At 33.8% G+C, this 21,940-nt stretch overlaps 1 protein-coding gene and 1 non-coding gene across 3 annotated transcripts in view; one reads left to right on the forward strand and one right to left on the reverse strand.

Moving 5' to 3' along the window:
• Window positions 1–21,940, reverse strand: part of NCAM2 (neural cell adhesion molecule 2) — a 424,349-nt gene that overhangs the window by 115,091 nt on the left and 287,318 nt on the right. For both annotated transcript variants that reach the window (XM_049785726.1, XM_049785727.1), the window contains exons 7-9: window positions 21,397–21,557; window positions 19,050–19,195; window positions 2,059–2,209 (exon numbers count right to left, since the gene is read on the reverse strand). In XM_049785726.1, the coding sequence (XP_049641683.1) occupies window positions 2,059–2,209; window positions 19,050–19,195; window positions 21,397–21,557 (458 nt within the window). The remainder of the gene's footprint in view (window positions 1–2,058; window positions 2,210–19,049; window positions 19,196–21,396; window positions 21,558–21,940) is intronic.
• TRNAK-CUU (transfer RNA lysine (anticodon CUU)) lies at window positions 9,334–9,406 on the forward strand. Its single transcript has one exon. It is a non-coding gene; the product is annotated as a tRNA-Lys (tRNA).

Below are 21,940 nucleotides of genomic sequence, written 5' to 3' on the forward strand. Positions count from 1 at the left end.
AGTAAAATGAACCTAGAGAAGATATCTAGTTCAAAAAAATTAAAACATATTCCCAGCACAAGATGAATCCATTTTTAATATGCCAGGTAGAAATTTTAGACAAGGCACTGGGTGATAGTACAGTGGGTAGGGCATTTGCCATGCATGTGGCTGACACAGGTTCTACCACCTCCTGCCCCACTCTGGAATCTCATTTGGTATCCAGAGTCCCCCCCCCCACTCACTCCTGGAGTTCCTGGAGTGATTCTTTAGCCCCAGACAGAAATAAGACCTGAGCATGACTGTATGAGGTTCCCAAATATGTTTACAGGAGCTGGATCCCAGGCAATAGTAGTTAGTAGGATACTACTTTATTAGCAGACCCATGTTCAAAGACCTGAACTTCATACACACAAGTGAGTTTCAATCCCCAGCATCTGATATGGTTTCCTGAGCATCACAAAGTGTGAAGCCTGATCAAAGTTGTAAAATTTCTTAAAATATGGCCAGGAATAACCCCTGACAATAGACAAGTGTAGCTCAAAACACAACAAAACAAAGATATATGTGCATATATATATACACATATGTGTGTATATATGTATAATTGTAATCGATTTAAATGAATCTAAAGAATTGGTTTCTACCTTAAATGTATATTTAAAATGTAAGATTTCTACCTTAAATATAAAGTATCAATTTATTAGTTCTATGTATGTTGTAAAAGATTACATTTTGATATTATTATAAATTAAGAAAAGATAGATATCTTTGTATTTAAATTGAAGTAAATATTTTTACAAACTTATGAGGAGTAGATAGGATAGGAAACAAAATGTTATAAAAACAGAGGTGCAATGACTGGAGATGTGGTGCTAGAAGTAAGGTGTCTGCCTTGCAAGCGCTAGCTAAGGAAGGTCTGCAGTTTGATTCCCTGGTGTCCCATATGGTCCCCCAAGCCAAGGGCAATTTCTGAGCGCTTAGCCAGGAGTAACCCCTGAGCATTAAACGGGTCTGCCCCCCCCCAAAAAAAAAGAGGTGCAAACTAACATCAAATTAAAATCATAGATATAATATTGGAGAATGATTAAATACTTATGGGGAGCTTGGATTACTGAAATTTCATGGTGCCCCACGTTTATATATGCATGCCTTCCTTACAGCTAAATTTTTTAATTTATTTCCAATTATCATTGTTATAATGGTCCTTTCTCTGTCTTAACTGTATTTTCCAAGTCCTCACCCATTTTGTGGAAAAGATGATCAAATGCTTCTAAAATCATCAAATTCAGTTTAAATAAAACAATATATACTTGAATTTTTATTGAAATGTGGTAAAACATTTTATATATATTTACCAAATCCCTAATCAATTGTCTAATTGATTAATCTAAATGATTAATTCAATGGCAAACAAACCCAGAATATTCAAACTATTACCAAAATTTTTATTTATAAAACATCAATTTATCTTTTCTAAATAATAGATGCTGCAATTTGCTGAAGAAATTCAGTCTAAATATATACTCCGGAAGAGAGAAGCTAAATAATCAACATGTTAAGCATTTTATGTAAATTAGGGTTACGTTTATGATTAAAATCAATGAGTAATATGTTAGCAATCTGTCATTTGAGCAGAGTATACCAAGTACTGTTTTTAAATGCTATATATTGTGCCATGACTGTACTAAATAATTGAACAACAAATCATGATAATCAGAGCCATATCTGAGTCATGAGATTTCAGAGAACATAACAAAGAACAGAAAAATTTAAAAGGTGTTTGTCATTTACTGGTAACTTCAGTTAATATTATATTTTAGAATAATATAGCAAGACAAGGTAATAATTTTCAGGTTAGGAAAAAGCAATCACATTAAGTATATGACATTGAAAATGTCTCAGTATGCACTAAATTCCTCTAATAATGGAACTTTGGATGGCTAAATTCAACCTCATGCTATTTGAATATGCTATTTGAACAAGTGAACTAACATATGCCCAAGCTTTGTATTCCAAATATATATGTGCAGAGCAGAAAAAAAATCACATGAACATAAAAGTATACTTAATACTTACATTCAATATCCAGGAACATGCTCTTTTGGTGCCCTCCGATTCTACTTGCTGCTTCACAGTCATACCTCCCCGAGTCTGTCAAGCTCACATCTTTAATATGCAGTGCTGAGCTGCCATGCCGTCCCTTGACTTCAATGCGCCCATCTGGACTCTGTTTAGATAGAAGCAAGGAAAAGAAATGTTTTACGCTTGTTTGATGCAAAATGAAGATATGCTTATGGTATTTATTATATACACACCAGAGAATTAATTCTTCTGGGTATATCATCTCTTTTTCATCATACAGTTGAATATTTATTGCACATTACATACCCTAGGTACAAGAGTAACATTCATGGCTTTAATCTACAAAATTTACTTCTCCTTCATCACCACCAAAGAGTTCAAGTCCCCCCACTACCTCCTTTGTCATTTCTATTCTACATCTTCCTTACCAATCTTCTCCCCGAGTTCCTTGAATTGATCTATACAATATGGTTTGAAATCACAGATTAAGTGTTTGTCAGTATGTAAGACTATCTATCCCCTTGTCTTATTTCTCATTAACCACAGAACAGCTGTATTTGTCTCATAATCCATGGATCATCTGTATTGAGGCCATCTGTATTTGTCTTTCTTCCACTGACTTACAATATTAAACAGATACACTCTAGTTCTGTTTGTTTTCATCCAAATGCAGTATTTTTACATTTCTTATAACTGAGTTATATTCCACTGTTCATCTATACCAGGTTTCTTTATCCATTCATCTGTTAATGGGCATATGGATTGGAATCATATCCTGGTTATTGTACTGAGCACCACAATGGACACAGATGTAAATATATCTTTTCAAGCTAATATTTTTTTCTGTAATCTAATATTGTAAATGCTTCAATGAATTGGAAGCTACAGGTTTATTCTTACTTTTAAAGAAATTATGTTACTGATCACCATGGATATAAAAATAAACATTGAGTTTCAGTCATACAATGTACCAGTGCCTATTTCCAGCAATAAATACACCAATATACTCAGTTTACCTCTCACCAACTCCCAGCTGCCTATTTGGCAGACAATTTACTTCTCTATCTCATTCTCTCTCTCCTTTTTCCTCCATTTTGACACTGCAGGTGCACTATTGTTAATGAATGGGTCCATCCACCATCCATGCATATTACTCTATAGCCTTTCATCACCCAGTTCCTATCCAGAGTGATCAGTTCCAAGTATCATTGTCATAGTGCTGCCTTCTTAACCCTAACTGCACTCCCCACTCTTTTTTTTATTATTTTGGGCCACACACTGTGACATTCAAGGGTTACTATGCCTGGCTATGCTCCCAGAAATCGCTCCTGGCTTTGAGAATCATATGGGATACTGGGGGAGATTGAACTGCGGTCTATCCTGGCTCAGTCATTGTGGGTGTACCTATTTGAAACCCTGAGACCCACCCATTTCTGGGAGGGGTCTTGGAAACCGGATAGTAGGTGTAACCTTACCTGCGAGACCCTCCCATTCCTGACCCTCCCATAATGACGCCTGAACTTTGACCTGAATCCTGGACCCAAGAAAACAGCTATTATGGTAAGATTTCTGCTTTTCAGTTTCATTTTGGCTCTTTTCGGGTGCACTAAGCCCAAAACCCTGGGCCACGTGCAACAATTTTCAAAGATGGCCGACACCCCATCTGGGAGTTCAAAGGCCATTGAAACAAGGAAGGTGGAAGCTTGCATCACCTCCAGCCCAGGCTCAGGACTGAAACTTTGTTACAAGAAACAAAAACCTCGGCCTGTACAAAAACTGATTAAAAGCTTAAATTGGAAACGGAGGAGAAAAAAGACTGTATTTAAAATGGACTGATTTTCTGAAAATGACCTTTGGCTTGAATTTAAATTTCAACTTTGGAAATTTCGGACTGAACTTTTAGTTTAAATCACTTGGAACTCTGAACATCCAAAAGCGCCCTGTGAAGATGTGGGCCATAAGCTGCTTCCAAAGTGCGCCCGGAGGGAAGAAGCGGCAAAAAGCTCCAAGCGGCTCGGCTCCGCTGGGCTGGGCTCAGCTTGGCCCGGAAAAGCAAAAAACCTGGAATCCACCCTCCAGCGAACTGGCAGCGGGCAGCGGAACCTGCAACCTCATGGTCAACTGAACCGTCTACGGGGCCTGAAACTATGAAAAAAAGCCACGTGGTCAGATCAGCGTGGGACAAACCAACATCTGAACTTTAAAAGTTTACAAAAGCCACATGGTAATATCAGCGTGAAACAAACCAGCATCTAAACTCTAAAAGTTTACAAAAGCCACGTGGTGAAATCAACGTGGTGAGATCAGCATGAAACAAATTAATCATTTAAACTATGATTTTAGGTGTAGGGACTTAGCAGGTAATTTTATAGTTTACTCATAGTTGGTAATGGAATAAGTTTTAGTTAGTTAGTGGTTAAAAAATAAAAATAAAAGGGAGGTAATACAGTTTAACATCTGATTTCTAACCACCTGCATCTTTGTCTTAGTCATTTTCTTTATAATTTAAATGTGTTTTGTTGTCTTTCAAAGTTAATATTTTCAATTGCAAAATGTTTTACTGTGTATTTTAATGTACTTAGCCTGTTTTTAAAATGTATGTTATGCATGTATGCTGCAGTACTTGTGTATAAAAAAGGTATAGGAACAATGAAGTTCCCCCAATATAGTTTAAAAGTATAGGAACATGAAAGTTCCAAAATATTGCTTGGTAAAAAAGCATTAATAGAGTTTTAGGTTACAGGTGTAAAGTATATTTTGCAAAAATATGTTTTTGAAAAGGGCTGGTATATTAATTTTCACTCTATTACGTTGGTGCATAAAAATATTAAGAAAAGGAGGAAATGTGGGTGTACCTATTTGAAACCCTGAGACCCACCCATTTCTGGGAGGGGTCTTGGAAACCGGATAGTAGGTGTAACCTTACCTGCGAGACCCTCCCATTCCTGGGAGGGGTCTTGGAAATGTTAGATAAGGCTTGAACCAAGGGAATTCGGCCCTTTTGGCTTTTTGCCCCTTTTGGCTCTTTGCCCTTTCTGCGCTGCTGTGCGCTCTGGCTTCTGGGTTTCTGTGTTCTGGTCTTTGACCAGCATGGAGCCCAAAGGGAAGATGGCTAACAGGAAATAAGATGCAGGGCTAGCAAAATATTGCTGTGCTTGAAAGGTTATGAATAGGCCACACACACGTGGTGGCTAGGGCTTGAATAAAGTTGTTGCTTCCTGACGCCTAACTGTGAGTGAGTGATTTCACCTGGGCCTAGAACTCGCCGACTGCATGGAGGTTGCAGAGCCACGTGGACTGGGATGGCACAGAGAGAAATCCACCGCCATCCAGCCTCATCCTTAATTAATTAATACAACAGTCATGTGCAAGGCAAATGCCTTACCACTACACCATCACTCTGGCTCCAGCACTCCCTACTCTTAATGGTCATCTTTCTACCATGGACCGGTCCTCCTAACCCTATATTCTTATTTTCTTGGAATGTCTCCAGACTGTTTTACATAAAGGTTGAAGGACCAGAAAACATTCCCATTGCCACCTATATTCATGAGAATTTTTAGTTTTTCAAACTACCTCCCCACCAACACTGGATGTTTCCTTCCAGACTTTGACATATGTAATTCTCACTACTATAAGATATTTATCACTTCTCTGATCATTTTTTCTGACAAAAATGATGATGAAAAATTTAATAAGTCTATTGGTGCTCAGTATATCATCTTTAGTTAAGTGCCTATTAACCTCCTCAGCCTCTTTTGTGGGTATTATTTGTTTTTCTGTTGTTGAGTTTATGAGTGCCTTATTTATATTAAATACTTTTCTATTATCTGATGTAATGTGTATATTCAGTAGAGAGCATTTTATTTTCATCTCAAGTTCCTTTTGCCATGCAAAACATTTTCTAACTTAGTTTCTGTGCTTGATTACTAATGTTTAAGGACTCATGCTATCATCTTAAATCTAAGCATACGTAACATTTTGTACACTGACCAGGTGAATTCAAGTCAGAATTACTTTAATTTACTTTAATGCAGTGCTTTCCATAAACACTGGTCAAAAATCTTTCTCAAAACTTTGACCTTGAGCTCTTTTATATTTAAACAGGATGATTGTGGTTCAGTGAAATACCACTTTATATTCCATATAATCCTGAGTTGACCTTTACTATTTTTCTCTTTCTTCACTCTGTCTCTGTTTCTATATCACTGTCTCTCTTGCCCTGTGTCTTTTTACTTTCTTTCTCACTGCTTATCTCTCTCTCTGTCTCCGTCTATCACACATACAAATGCATGCATATACACACATACATATAGACAGATAAATTTTAGTTAATAGTTATTGTAGGAATCATACATTTTACGTCTGGTAGAAAATTTGTAACTTCAGAATTTATCCTGTGCACATGATAACATGGATGAGTGCCTAAGGCAAAATTATATTCTAATACTGTTTAAAACAAACTAAGTCACATGTAATAAATTAAGTGATAATTAGTTAAGTAATATAAGTTAATTCTTTGGCAATTATTTATGTAACTTCAAACTCTAATTTAATATCTGTATTTTAGTGTAACATATACATAATTTATTATGTAAATAAATTTCTTACTTTTATTCAGAAAAATGTTTTAACTCCATTGAAAATAAACAAATATTGTCAACAGCATTTGTAAATGAAATTAGTGCCTCCAATGATGTTTCTTGATTTGTAAAAAAATAAATTCAATATTAATAAGTTATTAGTGAAACAACAATTTAATTTATTTTATTATAGGAAATAATTCATGGAAATTATAGAAAATGTAATTTGTCTGGGTTTATGTAATTTGAAATTTGTTACCTGGGAAATCATTTCATTTTCAGACTGTATATCAGCTGCCTTTATATAAATCACAATATGTATTTATCTCAAATAATTACACTGTAAGACCAAAGAAATTCCTTCTCATCTCTGACATTCCAAAGGTCATCTTTTCCTTTATGCTATGACTATGTATTCCACATTCTTGAAAGAAATTTTCTGACTTTGATTTACTATCTCAAGAAGATTCATTTGAGACATCAGATGTTTGATTGAGACAATATAATGGGCATATTAACTGTCCATCTAGTAGTTTTCGAGTTCTATCAGTGCATTAAGTAAGATCATTAGAAAGTAAAATGTCTGAGTGAACACTATTATTTCAATTGTTTCAGAAAGACATTGCTGAAAGATGTTATATGCTTTGCTTTTCCAGAAGATCTTTTGCAGAATTATTTTTTAAATTGAGTTTTGGTATAATTATAATTACTTAGAAGTTTACTATCTTTCCAGTAACCCTTTAATTAAATACTATGTGATAATTACTTTATTTATAATTCAATTTACATATTTAAGTAAACTTTTACTAAAATAAATCGTTTCATAAAATCATATAGTTTTCATGTGTGCAGCATTATATTCCAATGTCTGTTTATAATCATTAAAATCCTCACAAAACTCCTAGTTGCCATTCGACACCATATAGTTATTCTCCTTCCCAGCACCCCTACTTTCTAAAATTAGTAATCTACTTTCTTATTTTAAAGTTTTTTTTTTATTTTGTATTGCCTGTTTTATTTCAGGGAAGTCAATTGCTATGGGTTCTGTGTTCATTTCCCCCCAATATTTTCTTACCATTTATAATTGTTTGGCATTTGAAATTAGAGAATATATTGTGATGATAGGTTATTTTGTGGATATTACCTGATAATATATTTATTGTCAAGATTAGAGTACACTTGCAGAAAGACACATTGTAGGTGACTAACAGTCCCTAATGTCAGCCAATCCTTACACTATAATCTTTCCAGTCGTTTGTGAGTTATTTTATAAAAAGCATAAGTTTCTGTGAAACAGGCTGAACAAAATAGAGCAATGTATTTTCTTTTGGGAAATTAATTTAACAAAGAAGATATATTCTAAAATTAAAATATATAAAAACATTGAAAAGTACTCTTTTAGTTGTAAAGTGAGTGAATAGAGGAATGGGATTATGATATTTTTTTGCTATGAAGACATAGTAATTTAACTGTTAGGTGATTTAACTATTAACTAATATATCTTATTTAGCATAATATAAAACAACCTCTTTCAAGTAGAAATTCTTACAATGGACATAAAATAGTTCATTTGTAAGTGAATCTATTTAAAACAATGATTTCATTTAAAATATATTCAAGTTATTTCTCAAAAATTACTTTGTCAAGATCTATAACATTCTGATAAGTGTTATTTAAGCTATGGACTAACAATAAATATTCAGAAAGTTAAATGGTTAAAAATCTACCATCAGCAAACTCAGAAGCATCAAGGAAAGTTTCTAACATGCCTAATCATATTTCACTATGTCCATTAAATAATGTGTAGAAGAATCCATTTTGCCTATCACACAGCAGAACCTATAATATTACTCTCAGAGCACTGAAAGAGTGAGGTCAAGTGCATGAGGTAAATCTTGAAAAAAAAAAGTCAATAAACTCAAAAAAAATCTTTGAAATATTTTGTTGTCTATGGGAAGGATAAAAATACATGCATTAAAATCAATATGTGCCAAAAGTATGCTCTTTAGAATTCTTCACTCTAATTCTGATATTGTCTTTTTTCCAAAGTAGACAAATTATCAAAGTAGTCTTAGATTTTCTTACAATTGAGTTATATGGAAAATCTATAAAGAAGGGTATGAAAGAAAACTGTAAAACAATATAAAACACTACATTAGAAGGCCGGGGCTGTGAAATTAATACCCGTACTTAAAAGCTAAACATGACAAACTATTTATTAAATTTTATGGTTGAAAGTGCATTGGTATCATGCAATGGTTGTCATGATTCTTTTAGAAAACAGGAATATAAAAATTTGATGGAGACTATTTGTTTTATGAATGATGAAACTGTACTTTTGAAAAATAATGGTGATTTATCTAGTAACAAAGAGAAAAAATGTAAACTCTAGGAATTAAAACAAAACTGTTAAATAACCTATAGCTAATCCATTTTTATATTTTATTTTATATGAATAGTTAATAGCAGAAATGACCTAACTAGAACTTTGTAGCTTATACAAGATGAGTCTCTTATATGATTCTATGGATAATCATAATTTGTACAAACTTTAAATACATCATTTGTGATATATATAGATTGGCAAGTAATAATTGTATGTATACGTTTGGGTAGGTAAGAAAGAAATACAAATTTCAAAGACAGATGTCTCTTCAATGTTTACTCATAAGAATTATTTTTGGGTACCAGTCTAGCTCAGTTGGTAGAGCATGAGACTCTTAATCTCAGGGTTCTGGGTTCGAGCCCCATGTTGGGTGCTTCAACTTTTAATGCTGGCAAGGTGGTACTGCCTTACAAGTGCTAGCCAAGGAAAGGACCACGGTTCAATCCCCTGGCGTCCCATATGGTCCCCCCCAAGCCAGGGGCAATTTCTGAGCGCTTAGCCAGGAGTAACCCCTGAGCATCAAATGGGTGTGGCCCGAAAAACCAAAAAAAAAAAAAAAAGAACTATTTTTGGGAGTTTCAAATCATGGCTCTTTTATCCCTATTGATGATTTAATAAATAAAAATATTTGTAAAATATAATTTATGGAACAAGAAAATGGACAACTCTTAGAGTGATTATCTGTAATATAAATTGAAATAAAATTTAATGAGGTAAAATGTATTATTTTTGTGACTTTGAAATACAAACTTGGTATGATATCATATTGTTTAACTCAAAATTTAGATTAATAAAATATATCAGTGTTACAAAAATTCTTAAAGATACTTGAAAGCAACATCATATTAATCCAGTAATTTTTGGTTATGTTGATCTCTTTCAAATTAGAGATAGTCAAAAGAATGTAGTCTTTGCACTTAATATGATCTATTATTTATGATTTGATTCTAAGAATGTCAGGGAATTTTAGAAAATGTACTTTTCAGTCACATATTCATGGAGAAAAGCTTATATTTTATTGCAAGTTTATTACTTTGTTCAAGTTATTTAAACCGTAATTTCTCTTCATTTAAACTTATGCTAAATACTTTATTAACATTAATTATTATATTATAGTTCTGTTGCTGAACTTGATTCTCCCTCTTTGTTTTCCAATCTTAGAAACAGACAGTAAACATTACACATAGCTACATTTCAAAATATATTATCAGGGTTTAATGAAGAGACCAAAAGTGATTTCCCATTGAAAAATAAGTTATATAAATGTTGCTGAATTTGGAGTTGAAGCATTAATAATGCAGTGGTTAGAGCACTCACTTTGCACATGGCCAACCTGGGTTAAATATGTGCATGCTATGTGGTTTCCAAACCCTATCAAGAATAATCCCTGTGTGCAGAGGCAGAAGTCAATCCTGATTACTACCAGTTATGGCCTCCCCCCTCAAAAGAATACACTGAAAATAATCACAAAACCCTTCGATTTTTGCATGGAGTATCAAAGTGCCCCATTATTATTGTATAGTTTTCAATTTATCCTTAGTTTAGAATTTATATATTTAGGTTTTAATATATGGAATGCATTGATATATATATTTTGGTTTTTGGGCCACACCCGGTGACACTCAGGGGTTACTCCTGGCTATGTGCTCAGAAGTCACTCCTGGCTTGGGGGACCGGCCATATGGGACACCGGGGGATGAAACTATGGTCCGTCCAAGGCTAGCGCAGGCAAGGCAGCACCTTACCTCTAGCGCCACCACCCGGCCCCTGAATGCATTAATATTTTTAAATATTATATACTAATTTGATCCTGACAATTATCATTATGCAAGAAACTTCCTGCAATTTTATCCCCTGTTAGTATTGGTTAGTTATTGCAGGAGTCTATATGGCAGTGCCTATAAATCTGAGCAACAAGCTTTATTAGGAGCTATTCAGAGTTATCTATATCAAATAAGGCTTGATGACAGTGAAATACCAGGTTGTACTCAGCAGACCATAAAGTGACAGATATCAGAGCAGTGTCTCACATCCAAGTACTCTCGCTTGAGCCACAGTCCCTCTGCAGTCTTTATTTTAGGGACTGTTTTATCTGATGTAAGTATAGCTTAGAAAGATTTTGTTACCAATTTAAATTATTTACTTGAAACTTCGGTGGTATCTTTCTGATCATAATTTTGAACTCTATCAGTTCATCCATTTATCTCTGTTTTATTAAGACCTTTTTTTCCTAGGGGCAGAGAGATAGCATGGAAGTAAGGCGTTTGCCTTCCATGCAGAAGGTCGGTGTTTCGAATCCCGGCATCCCATATGGTCCCCTGAGCCTGTCAGGAGCGATTTCTGAGCATAGAGCCAGGAGTAACCCCTGAGCGCTGCCGGGTGTGACCCAAAAACCAAAAACAAAGACTTTCTTTCTAAGGTATAAGTCTTTGTTTTCCTTAACCACATTCCTGTTCTTCATAACTCTGATTCTCTGTTATTAATTTTTTGTGAATTCTATAAAACAATAGAAAAGCCAGGTTTAAAGACAGTAGCCTCAGGTCAGCGTCTGCATAGTAGGTAAGGTACTGCTTTGAACATGGCCACTCAGTTCAATTCTAAATGTTGCAAGGCCTGCCAATAATCACCCCGGAGTACAGAATCTGCAGGATGTGCCCAATGCCTTAGAATGGCCTCACATAGAAGCAAGTTTTATTGTTTAAATTTGCTCAGGCTCTCCATTGTGCTAAACAAAGGATAATCTTTATTTTTTAAGCCAAGCAATTCATTTTCCATGTGGTGGTTCTTAGTATATGAGAGTGTGTCATACGTCTTATCCCAAATTGGAGGGAACATCAGTTATATTTATATTTATATTTTGTTTGGACTTTGGGCCCCACCTGGTGACACTAGGAGTTACTCCATGGCTTTGTGCTCAGAAATTGCTCCTGGCTCGGAGGACCATATGGGATGCCAAGGAATCAAACCACGGTCAGTTCTAGGTCAGACAAGTGCAAGGCAAATGCCCTATCACTCTGCCACTGCTCTGGCCCCTATATTTAGATTTTACTCATGCAGATAAATACTCCATTCAGGAGAACATCCATAATTCATGATAACACCAGAACAAAGTTATTTAGAAATTTTATTATTATGGGCATACCAAATAATTAGGTAGAGGACAATTAAAAAGCTCAATTTTAAGAAAGATCAATAATCTTAGACAAAACAGAGGAAGAGGGAAATGTCCCTCTGTCCTTGGGTACATCGAAGTGAGTCCCTAGTTGTGTGTCAAACAAGAATATTACCATCAACCAAGCAACAAAACAGTCCACATTCACAGAAAGATCTGAGTTTTTACCAAAAAGTATACAAGGTACCATTGGTAAAGTCGTGGGCATGATAACATTATACAAATATCTAGTTGCTACAGTGTCATGGGAACAAAGAATACACTTGTCCTTGGCTGGCCACAGAGAGAAAATATCATGGAACCAAGAACTGTCACATTACCTGAGCTCCAGAAATAATAACTGGTCTACCTGATGCATGTAAGCACCCCTCTTCTTTCGAGAAAGAGATTCTCTAGAATACAGAAGGGAGGTAGAGAAGATAAAAATGTCTGAAAATAGGGTCCGGAGCTATTGCATAGCAGTAGGGCATTTGCCTTGCACGCAGCTGACCAAGCACGGACCGAGGTTCAACGCTTGCATTCTATATGCCCCCTCAAGATAGGAACGATTTTTGTACACACATAGCCAGGAGTAACCCCTGAGCATCTCTGGGTGTGACCCAAAATGCCCCCCAAAAAATATGAAATAAAACTAAACAGTGCTAGTAAGTTTATTGAGAATAGTGAGGAATGTAATACAAAAGTGCAAAGGACTGTAGTGAGGAGGGAAAGGTGCTTGGTGATGAGCATGGTACAGTAACATCATATTTTTAATTTAAATATATGTAAATTTATATAAAATTATATATGTATATAAATTCTATATAAATTTATATGTACATAAATATTTATATTATTGTGTTGAGTACCACAGTGTTTAATGGTTACTTCTATCTCTGTGCTCATGAATTGCTCCTGGAAAGTCTCACAGAGTCAAAGATATGCTAAGGACTAAGACTAAGTCCACTGTACACAAGGTAGGATTCCCACCTGCTGTACTTCGGTACTATCTATCCAGTTCTTCTAAATTTACATTAATATAAGCCAATGTGATGCAATGAGACTTTTAAAATAATTTTTAAAAATAAAATAAAATTCAGAACTGGAGCAATAGATCAATGTGCTAAGAGTATTTTTTGCATACTCTTGGAAGAGAACCACCACATGGTTCCTCAAGCACAGTCAGATGCAGCCAATTAAATACTAAGCTGAGGCAAAGCACAGTCAAGTATACCTCAAACTGCAAAACAAAGGAGAAAACAATAACAAGCATTAAAGATCTCACCTGTTCTCTGGAGGCTGGAAATGAAGACGATCAATTCTTTATACATCTAATTAGAAGCCTGCCCTTCAGTTCATAGTTACAAAGATAATAGGCTAATTTACTAAAATGACCCAAGGTCTTTTCCTTCTTTAATATAATATTTTTTGCATTTTATTCCACACCAAACATTAAACTATTTATAATTTATATCAAAATAATCTTTAAATTTTATATTTTATTTTGTTAAAGAACTCTACTTATTTGAAATTATAAAAGGCAAATTTGAGTTGCAGAGAAAGAATGAGAGAAAAAATAAGGAAACTTGATATAAATGCACAATTAAATCACAAACACATATCAGGATAAAATACATTTTTAAAAAGAAAAGCATAAAATAGTATCACATTTACATTGTTAATGTTATAGATAGATAGGAGTAGAATTCTTATAATAAATTATCCAAGAACATTCCCAAATCAATTAAGAAAAGAGTTATGTTACTTAATAAATATAGCTCAACACTGTAAAGGAAAATATAGACTTAATCACAAACTATAATCATAAAGTCAAAAAAATAAGAACTTCTATCCTGAAAACAGCAAAAGAATATTATAAAAATATTATAGGACTGCATGATTTATCAAATTAAATTCTATATGTCAAATGTTAATTATTTGATATATTCAAAGTCTTCAATGGAGGAGACCTTCAGTCCAGAACATTATATCCAACTATCTTATCACTAGAATCAAAGGCAAAAATATAATGCTTTGGAGACAAACATAGTGAAACTAATTCATGGCCACTAAAGTAACTGAAAAAGTTTCTGGAAAAGAAATCCTTCTTGGAAGTACTTAACAAATAAACACTGAACAAATAAAAACAGGTGCTGGAGTGGTAACACAGTGATAGCACATTTGCCTTGTATATGGCTGACCCAGGACAGACACACGTTTTGTACCCGGCATCCTATTTGTTCCCCTGAGCCAGGAGCAATTTATGAGGGCAGAGCCATGAGTAACCGCTGAGTGCTGCTAGGTATGTCCCAAAAATTAAAAAGTAATAAAAAAAGAAGAAATAAAAATAAATGTTGTAATAAAGAACAATAAAATATGAATCTCTTGGAATGAAGTTGATCTGATATTTTACTGGCTTTAAATTAAAAATGGCATATAGGAATCGGAGCAGTGGCACAGAGGTAGGGTGTTTGCCTTGCAAGTGGCTGACCTAGGATGGACATATGTTCATGCTTGTGGTATTTTTATGGTTCATCTTATAACAAGTGTCAATAAAAGAGTTAGTAGCATCATTTTATGATTTTCTTTGTCACTCCTTTTTTTTTGTGATCACATCCAATAGTTCTCACGCTTTATTTCTGGAACTGTGCTGTAAAGATTATTCCTGGTAGAGCTGGACAAGGTATCAAACTAGAGTTGGTTCCACAGAAGACTTATTTTGAATTAATGTGTTATGGTACCAGAAAATAAGTCAGTTCACTGTGTTCATCACTGTAATGCTGGAATTTAACTTTTCCTACTATAATTTCTAAGTATTACAGTTATGTTCCTATTACATATTGTTTTCTTCTGATCCTAAAGTACTAAATTACTTTTACTGTTTATTACAATATGTACAATTTTATGCTACTAGTATGCTTATTTTCCTATTAAAATATTGGAATTTCAATTGATAGCATATGTGTTGTCACACTTAAGAATGATTTCTTAAGAAATGTCACTCTTAACAATGAGCAGAACATTATCATTTCCTCAAGGTTTAGAATTTTTTTTTTTTTTTGGTTTTTCGGACCACACCTGTTTGATGCTCATGGGTTACTCCTGGCTAAGCGCTCAAAAATTGCCCCTGGATTGGGGGGACCATATGGGATGCCGGGGTATAGAACCGCGGTCCTTCCTTGACTAGCGCTTGCAAGGAAGACACCTTACCTCTAGCGCCACCTCACCGGCCCCAAGTTTTAGAATTTTATGTTTTGAAAAAAAAATGACACTGTAATTATTGAGTCTGCAATGCTTTGGGAATATAGATATTTTAATTCTTGAGGATAGACTATACTTAATTTTAATTCAAATAAAAACATATATCTGTAAATTTAATTCACAGGTATATTATTTCTGTTTCCTATGGTGAGAATTCATAGCTGAAACTGAGTTTATAGATTAAAAATTTGGCAAGAAAATAAATCATTCATAATTACATGATGAGTACATTTATCTAATATATATTGCATTTTGGATTTAATTATTAGGACTATTTTACTTATGGTTTACTATAGATAATTTTATCAGAGTCTTGTATGAAAGCATGATATACATTTTGCTTAATTTTGTCCCGTGTTTTTCAAGTTTCTATCAGTTGCCAAGTAATTTGTTAAAGAATATTTTTCTATTTAAAGAAAAAGTTGTTAAGCCTCATTTGACAAGCAGATAGAAATTGCTTACAAAATATGTACTGAATACTATTCTATCTGACATCAACTGATAACTTTATTAAATATATACTCCTAGGCTCTGTGCCACACAATTTAAATCAACCTCAGCGGGTAGAAATTTATTATCTGCATTTTAACAGACTCCAAGTGATTCATCAGATAAGTACAACCCCAAACTATGTTCCATAGCAAGAGAAATAAAAATCTCTATCTACTCTGCTACAATATCATCATACTGTTCAATCATACTGTAGGTAAATATTTTCTGAAGTATAAGAATAGTTTACACATAATATAATGAACAATGTAAAATTTACTAAAATTATGTAACAAAGGTAAAATATGATATTGAATATAATATGGTATGCCCTTTGGAATATAAAAGACTATGGCTACTCATAGTTTTACAATGTAAATCATTCACACTTAAGGAAAACGTATCACATTACAGTATTCAAATTATAGTTCCATGGTTGAAGCAGACCAACTCATTACATTGAAATTGAAAACATAAACTAATTTATCATAAACTTAAAACTAATTATCTTACATCAATTTTCAGCTGAATTATTTATCTCATAAATTTCAGCTATTAAGAAAATAGAAATATGGATGGATAAATGTCTTATGCACAGAATATTAATGAAAATATGAAAGTTATTTTAGGGAATTAATATGACAGAGTAAATATTATTGAAAATAAGTTGCAAATATAATGTGTAAATGCATTATAGTGAAAAATAGTTTTAGGTATATAGTATTTATAAAATATTTAAGAATAAATTATAATGCCTTCATAAACAAAACTAGAGATTATTTTCCCACAGCTCTAGTTGAACACATTTACACATGCACTCTGGGTGTTCTCTTAGTATTTAGAATAAAACATTAAGTTGATACAGAATAGTTGATAATACATTTTAATAGGTAAAATAATACAATTGTTTATGTTGTATGTATGGAAAACTATAAAATGAGAATAATTTCTCTTTAAATTAAAATATTGTTTTTGGTTTTATTGGGGGGGCACAATATTGGCACTCAGGGGTTACTACTAGCTCTGTACTCAGAAATCACTTCTGAAGGGCTTCAGGGATCATATGTAATGCCTGGGACTAAACCCTGTTGGCCATGTGCAAGGTAAACACCCAACCCACTGTGCTATCACTTTGGCCTATACCACCCTAAATCTTGTCAAGAAATATATTAGGGAAGTTTGGGGGTCAAACCGATGGCACTTAGGGTTAATCCTGGCTCTTTGCTCAGAAGACTCAGGAACCATATGGAATGCTGCGAATCGAATCTGTTTCTGACCTGGCTGACTGCGTGCAAAGAAAATACACTACATCTGTGCTATCACTCTGGCCCATAGAAAGTATTTTTAAGCAATATACTGTAGAGATAATATAAATATACTTTAAATGAACATAAGCACATGAAATGTATTAATCAAATGATGTTTGATAATAACGCATTACTAATGAATATTTAAAGCCATATCATAGTTTCAAAAGTCTAATTACTTTTTTTATTATTATTATTATTATAAATATTATTATTTTGGTTTTATGGCCACATCCAGCTTGATCAGGGGTTATTCTTGGCTATGCGCTCAGAAATGGCTCCTGGCTTGGGGGACCATATGGGACGCCAGGGATAGAACACAAGTCCAACTCAGGTCAGCCACTTGCAATGTAAAGACCCTATTGCTGCGCTATGGCTTCAGCCCTTCTAACTAATTTTTTAACACCTAACAATATAGATATGTAGGCTGGAGAGATAGAACAGTGACTGGGCATCTGCTTTGCACGCAGTTGATCCAGGACAGATAGTGGTTCGAATCCCTGCAGCCCATATGGCCCCCTGTGCCTGCCAGAAGCGATTTCTGAGCACAGAGCCAAGAGTAACCCTTGAGTGCCTCTGAGTATGACCCAAAAACAAACCAAAAAACCCAACCAACCAACCAACCAACCAACCAAACAAACAAACAAACAAAGCAATATGGATATGTAAATGATATTCAGATTAACTGTGGCACGAAAACACTGGTCAGGTTGATAATAAATTATTTTTAAATCATATCATGTCTGCCTTACCACATAGTTACACATGTCCTAATAATTAATACACTTTATTTTAAAATGGGTACAGAAAATAAGCATATAAAATAAGAATAACTATTACACAGTAAATATGCCAACATTTGTGTGGGTAATGGGAGTAAAGAATCAGAATATATGAGACATATTCTTCAATGATGGAGGGCAAAAGAAAGGGCCATTGTATTGATATTTGTTTTAAGTATGCAAAAAAAAGCCTGATGTACCAGAAGTAAAGCATATTTTATATAATCATATTTCAAATGTATCTGTTATCATTATTGATACGTAAAACCTGTATTTTAGAAATCAGCTACTGGCATAAATTGACTTAGAGATTGGAAGGAGAGTTTTTCTTAAACCTTAAAATTGAAACCTGCCAGTTCAACTTTAAATATCTGTACACTTGTGAAAATGATAATTATATATTATCACTAAATCACTATTTTTCCTTTCCTATTTCTCTTGTATCTATACACTTAATAAAGCAGTTATAAAAACATTAGTAATATAACTCATAAATTCTAAGGACAGTAATATTTGATGACTTATATAATAAATTAATACACAATCATTGCCTTATATTAATTAGATAGTATATATGTAAATATATATTACATAATGAATATTCCTCTTTATTCTTGTACTTATTCCTCTGTATTCTAATCTAAATTATGAGAAAACAGAACACTATTATTCTACAGAAATTCAGTTATAAAATGTATCCTTTGATTATAGCTATTTTTAGTGAATCCAAATTTTTTTATTTTCTCACTGTGTAATATCATTAAAAATATAATAAATATAAAATATACATGTAGAAACAATATAAACTAAAATTCCAGGTTAGAAATATTTTAAGAATACCAAACTGTGATCTAACTAAAATATCTTTAAAGATGCATTTTAACTTCCTTTCTTTCTGAACTTGTTTAGTTGGTTTTGTCCTATAAGATTCCATTGTTACTTTGTAGGTTGGTGCACTGTAAAACATAATGTGTGAAATATTTAATCATCACTGGAAACAGAAAAGACTAGGAAATGAGTAGTTACCTTACTGATTTCAGAAAAAGTGACCCCGTCCACCGCTCTTTTCCAGGAGATCTCTGGAATAGGCTCCCCTTCTGCTTCACATACAAGGGTGACTTTCCCATTTTCATATGTAGTCTCATTTTTAAGTTGTATTATGTGAGGCTGTACTGTAAAAAATATATACATTATTCAATCTGTATTGAAAAAAGCATTACATTTGACTTAAAAGCCAAAGTTGCATTTCCAGGTCATTTTAATAGATGTCATTATTTATATTCTACCTTACACAGACATGCTTATATAGGGGGGTTGGAAAGGTGGCGTGAGAGATGCAAAGTTATAAGAAAGATAATTTCAAAAGATGCTTCTCTTATCAGTGAAATATAATGTAAAGTGCTTGAAAACCAAGAGACAAATAATAATTTCTAGTAGTTTCCTGCCAACTTAGAATCACCCTATTACTTTTAATTGATTTGATTTAATATGAATAAAATTAAAACCCTCTTATTTTACTTTTTTAATTTTTAGTTTGTGGGTCATACCCTACAGTTTTCTTTTTTTTTTTTTTTTTTTTTTTTTTGTGGTTTTTTTGGGTCACACCCGGCAGTGCTCAGGGGTTATTCCTGGCTCCAGGCTCAGAAATTGCTCCTGGCAGGCACGGGAGGACCATATATGGGACGCCGGGATTCGAACCGATGACCTCCTGCATGAGAGGCAAACGCCTTACCTCCATGCTATCTCTCTGGCCCCGACCCTACAGTTTTCTTGAGTTTACAATTGGTTTTGTGCTTTAGGATTAATCCTGAAAATATGCAGGGGAACTTTTAAATGCTAGCACTTTTAAAATTATAAGACATTTAAAAAGATCTTAACATTTAATTAATATTGTAAAATAATTTATATATTTTTAATCTTAAAAACTAGAATCCTAATATTCTCAATATGTCATTTTTTATTTTAAAAATACGTTGTTGGGGCTGGAGTGATAGCACAGCTGAAGGGCGTTTTCCTTGCACTTGGCTGACCCAGGACGGGCCAGGGACTATTCTTGAGAGCATAGCAAGGAGTAACCCCTGAGCATCATTGGGTGTGGCCCCCAAAACAAACAAACAAATCATCAACCCATATATATATACATATATGTATATACATATATATATATTGGTAAATATACATGTATATTTTAGGAAAATATATTTCACTGTTTATATTGAGATAGAAAATTATTTATGAGAATTTATAAGCAGCTCTAAAGTTTAATTTGAGAATCACTTTTTTTGTTTGTTTTTTTGAGTCACACCAGTTTGATGTTCAGGGGTTACTATTGGCTATGTGCTCAAAAATCGCCCCTGATTTGAGGGGACCACATGGGACACCAGGGATCGAAGCGAGTCGTAAGCTAGCACTTACAAGGCAAACACCTTACCTCTAGGACCACCTCTCCAACCCTGAGAATTACTTTTTACTTTGATGTATTTATTTTGATTTTGTACTACACCTGATGGTACTCAGGACTTACTTTTGGCTCAGAGATTACTTCTACAACTCAGAGTACTATATAGGGTAACTGGGATCAACTTGGGTGAGCTGTGTGCAAGATAAGTGCCTTAATTGCTGTGCTATAACTCCACCTCTGAAAATTAAAATTGTAAACTATATTTTATGAATAAGATAAAAATATTTTAGTTTCAATTGTTAAAGTGGTTTAAACACTAAAGGATCCCTATGAATTAAAAGTAAAACTGAAGTCAAACTCTAGACATCACAGGATTTTTGTCTATTTTTATTAAGAGCGAATTCATATTACTATATGTTTTAGAATACATATATATGTATATATATACATATATATGTATGAGACCTTTTTTATTTTTGAGCCACACCCGGTGACGCTCAGGGGTTACTCCTGACTATGTGCTCAGAAATCACACCTAGCTTGGGGGACCATATGGGATCGAACCACGGTCCATCCAAGGTTAGCCATGTGCAAGGCAACACCCTACTTCCTGTACCACCTCTCCACCCCCATATAACACATCTTTTAAAAATATATGTTATCACATATATTTAAATGGTAAGCTACCATGACTACCAGCAAAATACAAATATTCCGCCAATGTAGTCTCAGGGACCACTAATCTTTTTCTTCTTCTCTCCCTCCCTCCTCTCTGGTAACTGCTTTGTGGTCAAAGTCCATGAGTGAGTGTTGCTTGTGATTAGTCAGTGAGTGTGTGACATTGGTGTTCTCCGGTTCCTGTACTTGTTCTTTAGTCGCTACATCTAATTCAGATAATATAATATTCTGGATGCCACACTAACTTTTTAATATTTGACATCACATTTTATTATGGCATGTTAAAATACTTACCAAAGACTTGGAGAAATGCCTGATTTTCATCTTCTCCTGCTTTATTTGTAGCCTTGCAGACATAAGGACCCCCATCACTATTGATTATGTTCTTGACAGTGAGTTCAGTATTGCTTCCTTTCAACATATACTTTTCATTATCTTCAATAAGTTGGCCATTCCTACAGAAAAAATAAGATTGATAACCATGAATCTGATTTCATAACTTAGGAGCAGAGCACATTCAACATTTGTTAGTTGTAGCTGTCAATAATTTCATAGCTATTATTTAGAGACAAAGTAATATCCCAATGAAAATTATGATTTTAGATGTTCAATGATACTGTATATATACATGGAAATTATAAATATTTTATTTTTGATATAGAAGTAACATTTTCTCTTTGAATAAATCTTGACATTCATGCATATTGCATCACTTGCAATTTCATTGTTAGTAATTTATTATTAGACAAAAAAGAGAGCCTTGACGATTTTCATGTTATGTACACATATTATATTGCTGACTTAACATTTACTTAATATATTTATTTACTAAGTTCCT

The sequence above is a fragment of the Suncus etruscus genome, chromosome 13 (genome assembly GCF_024139225.1).
Source record: "Suncus etruscus isolate mSunEtr1 chromosome 13, mSunEtr1.pri.cur, whole genome shotgun sequence".
Classification (NCBI taxonomy): Eukaryota; Metazoa; Chordata; class Mammalia; order Eulipotyphla; family Soricidae; genus Suncus; species Suncus etruscus.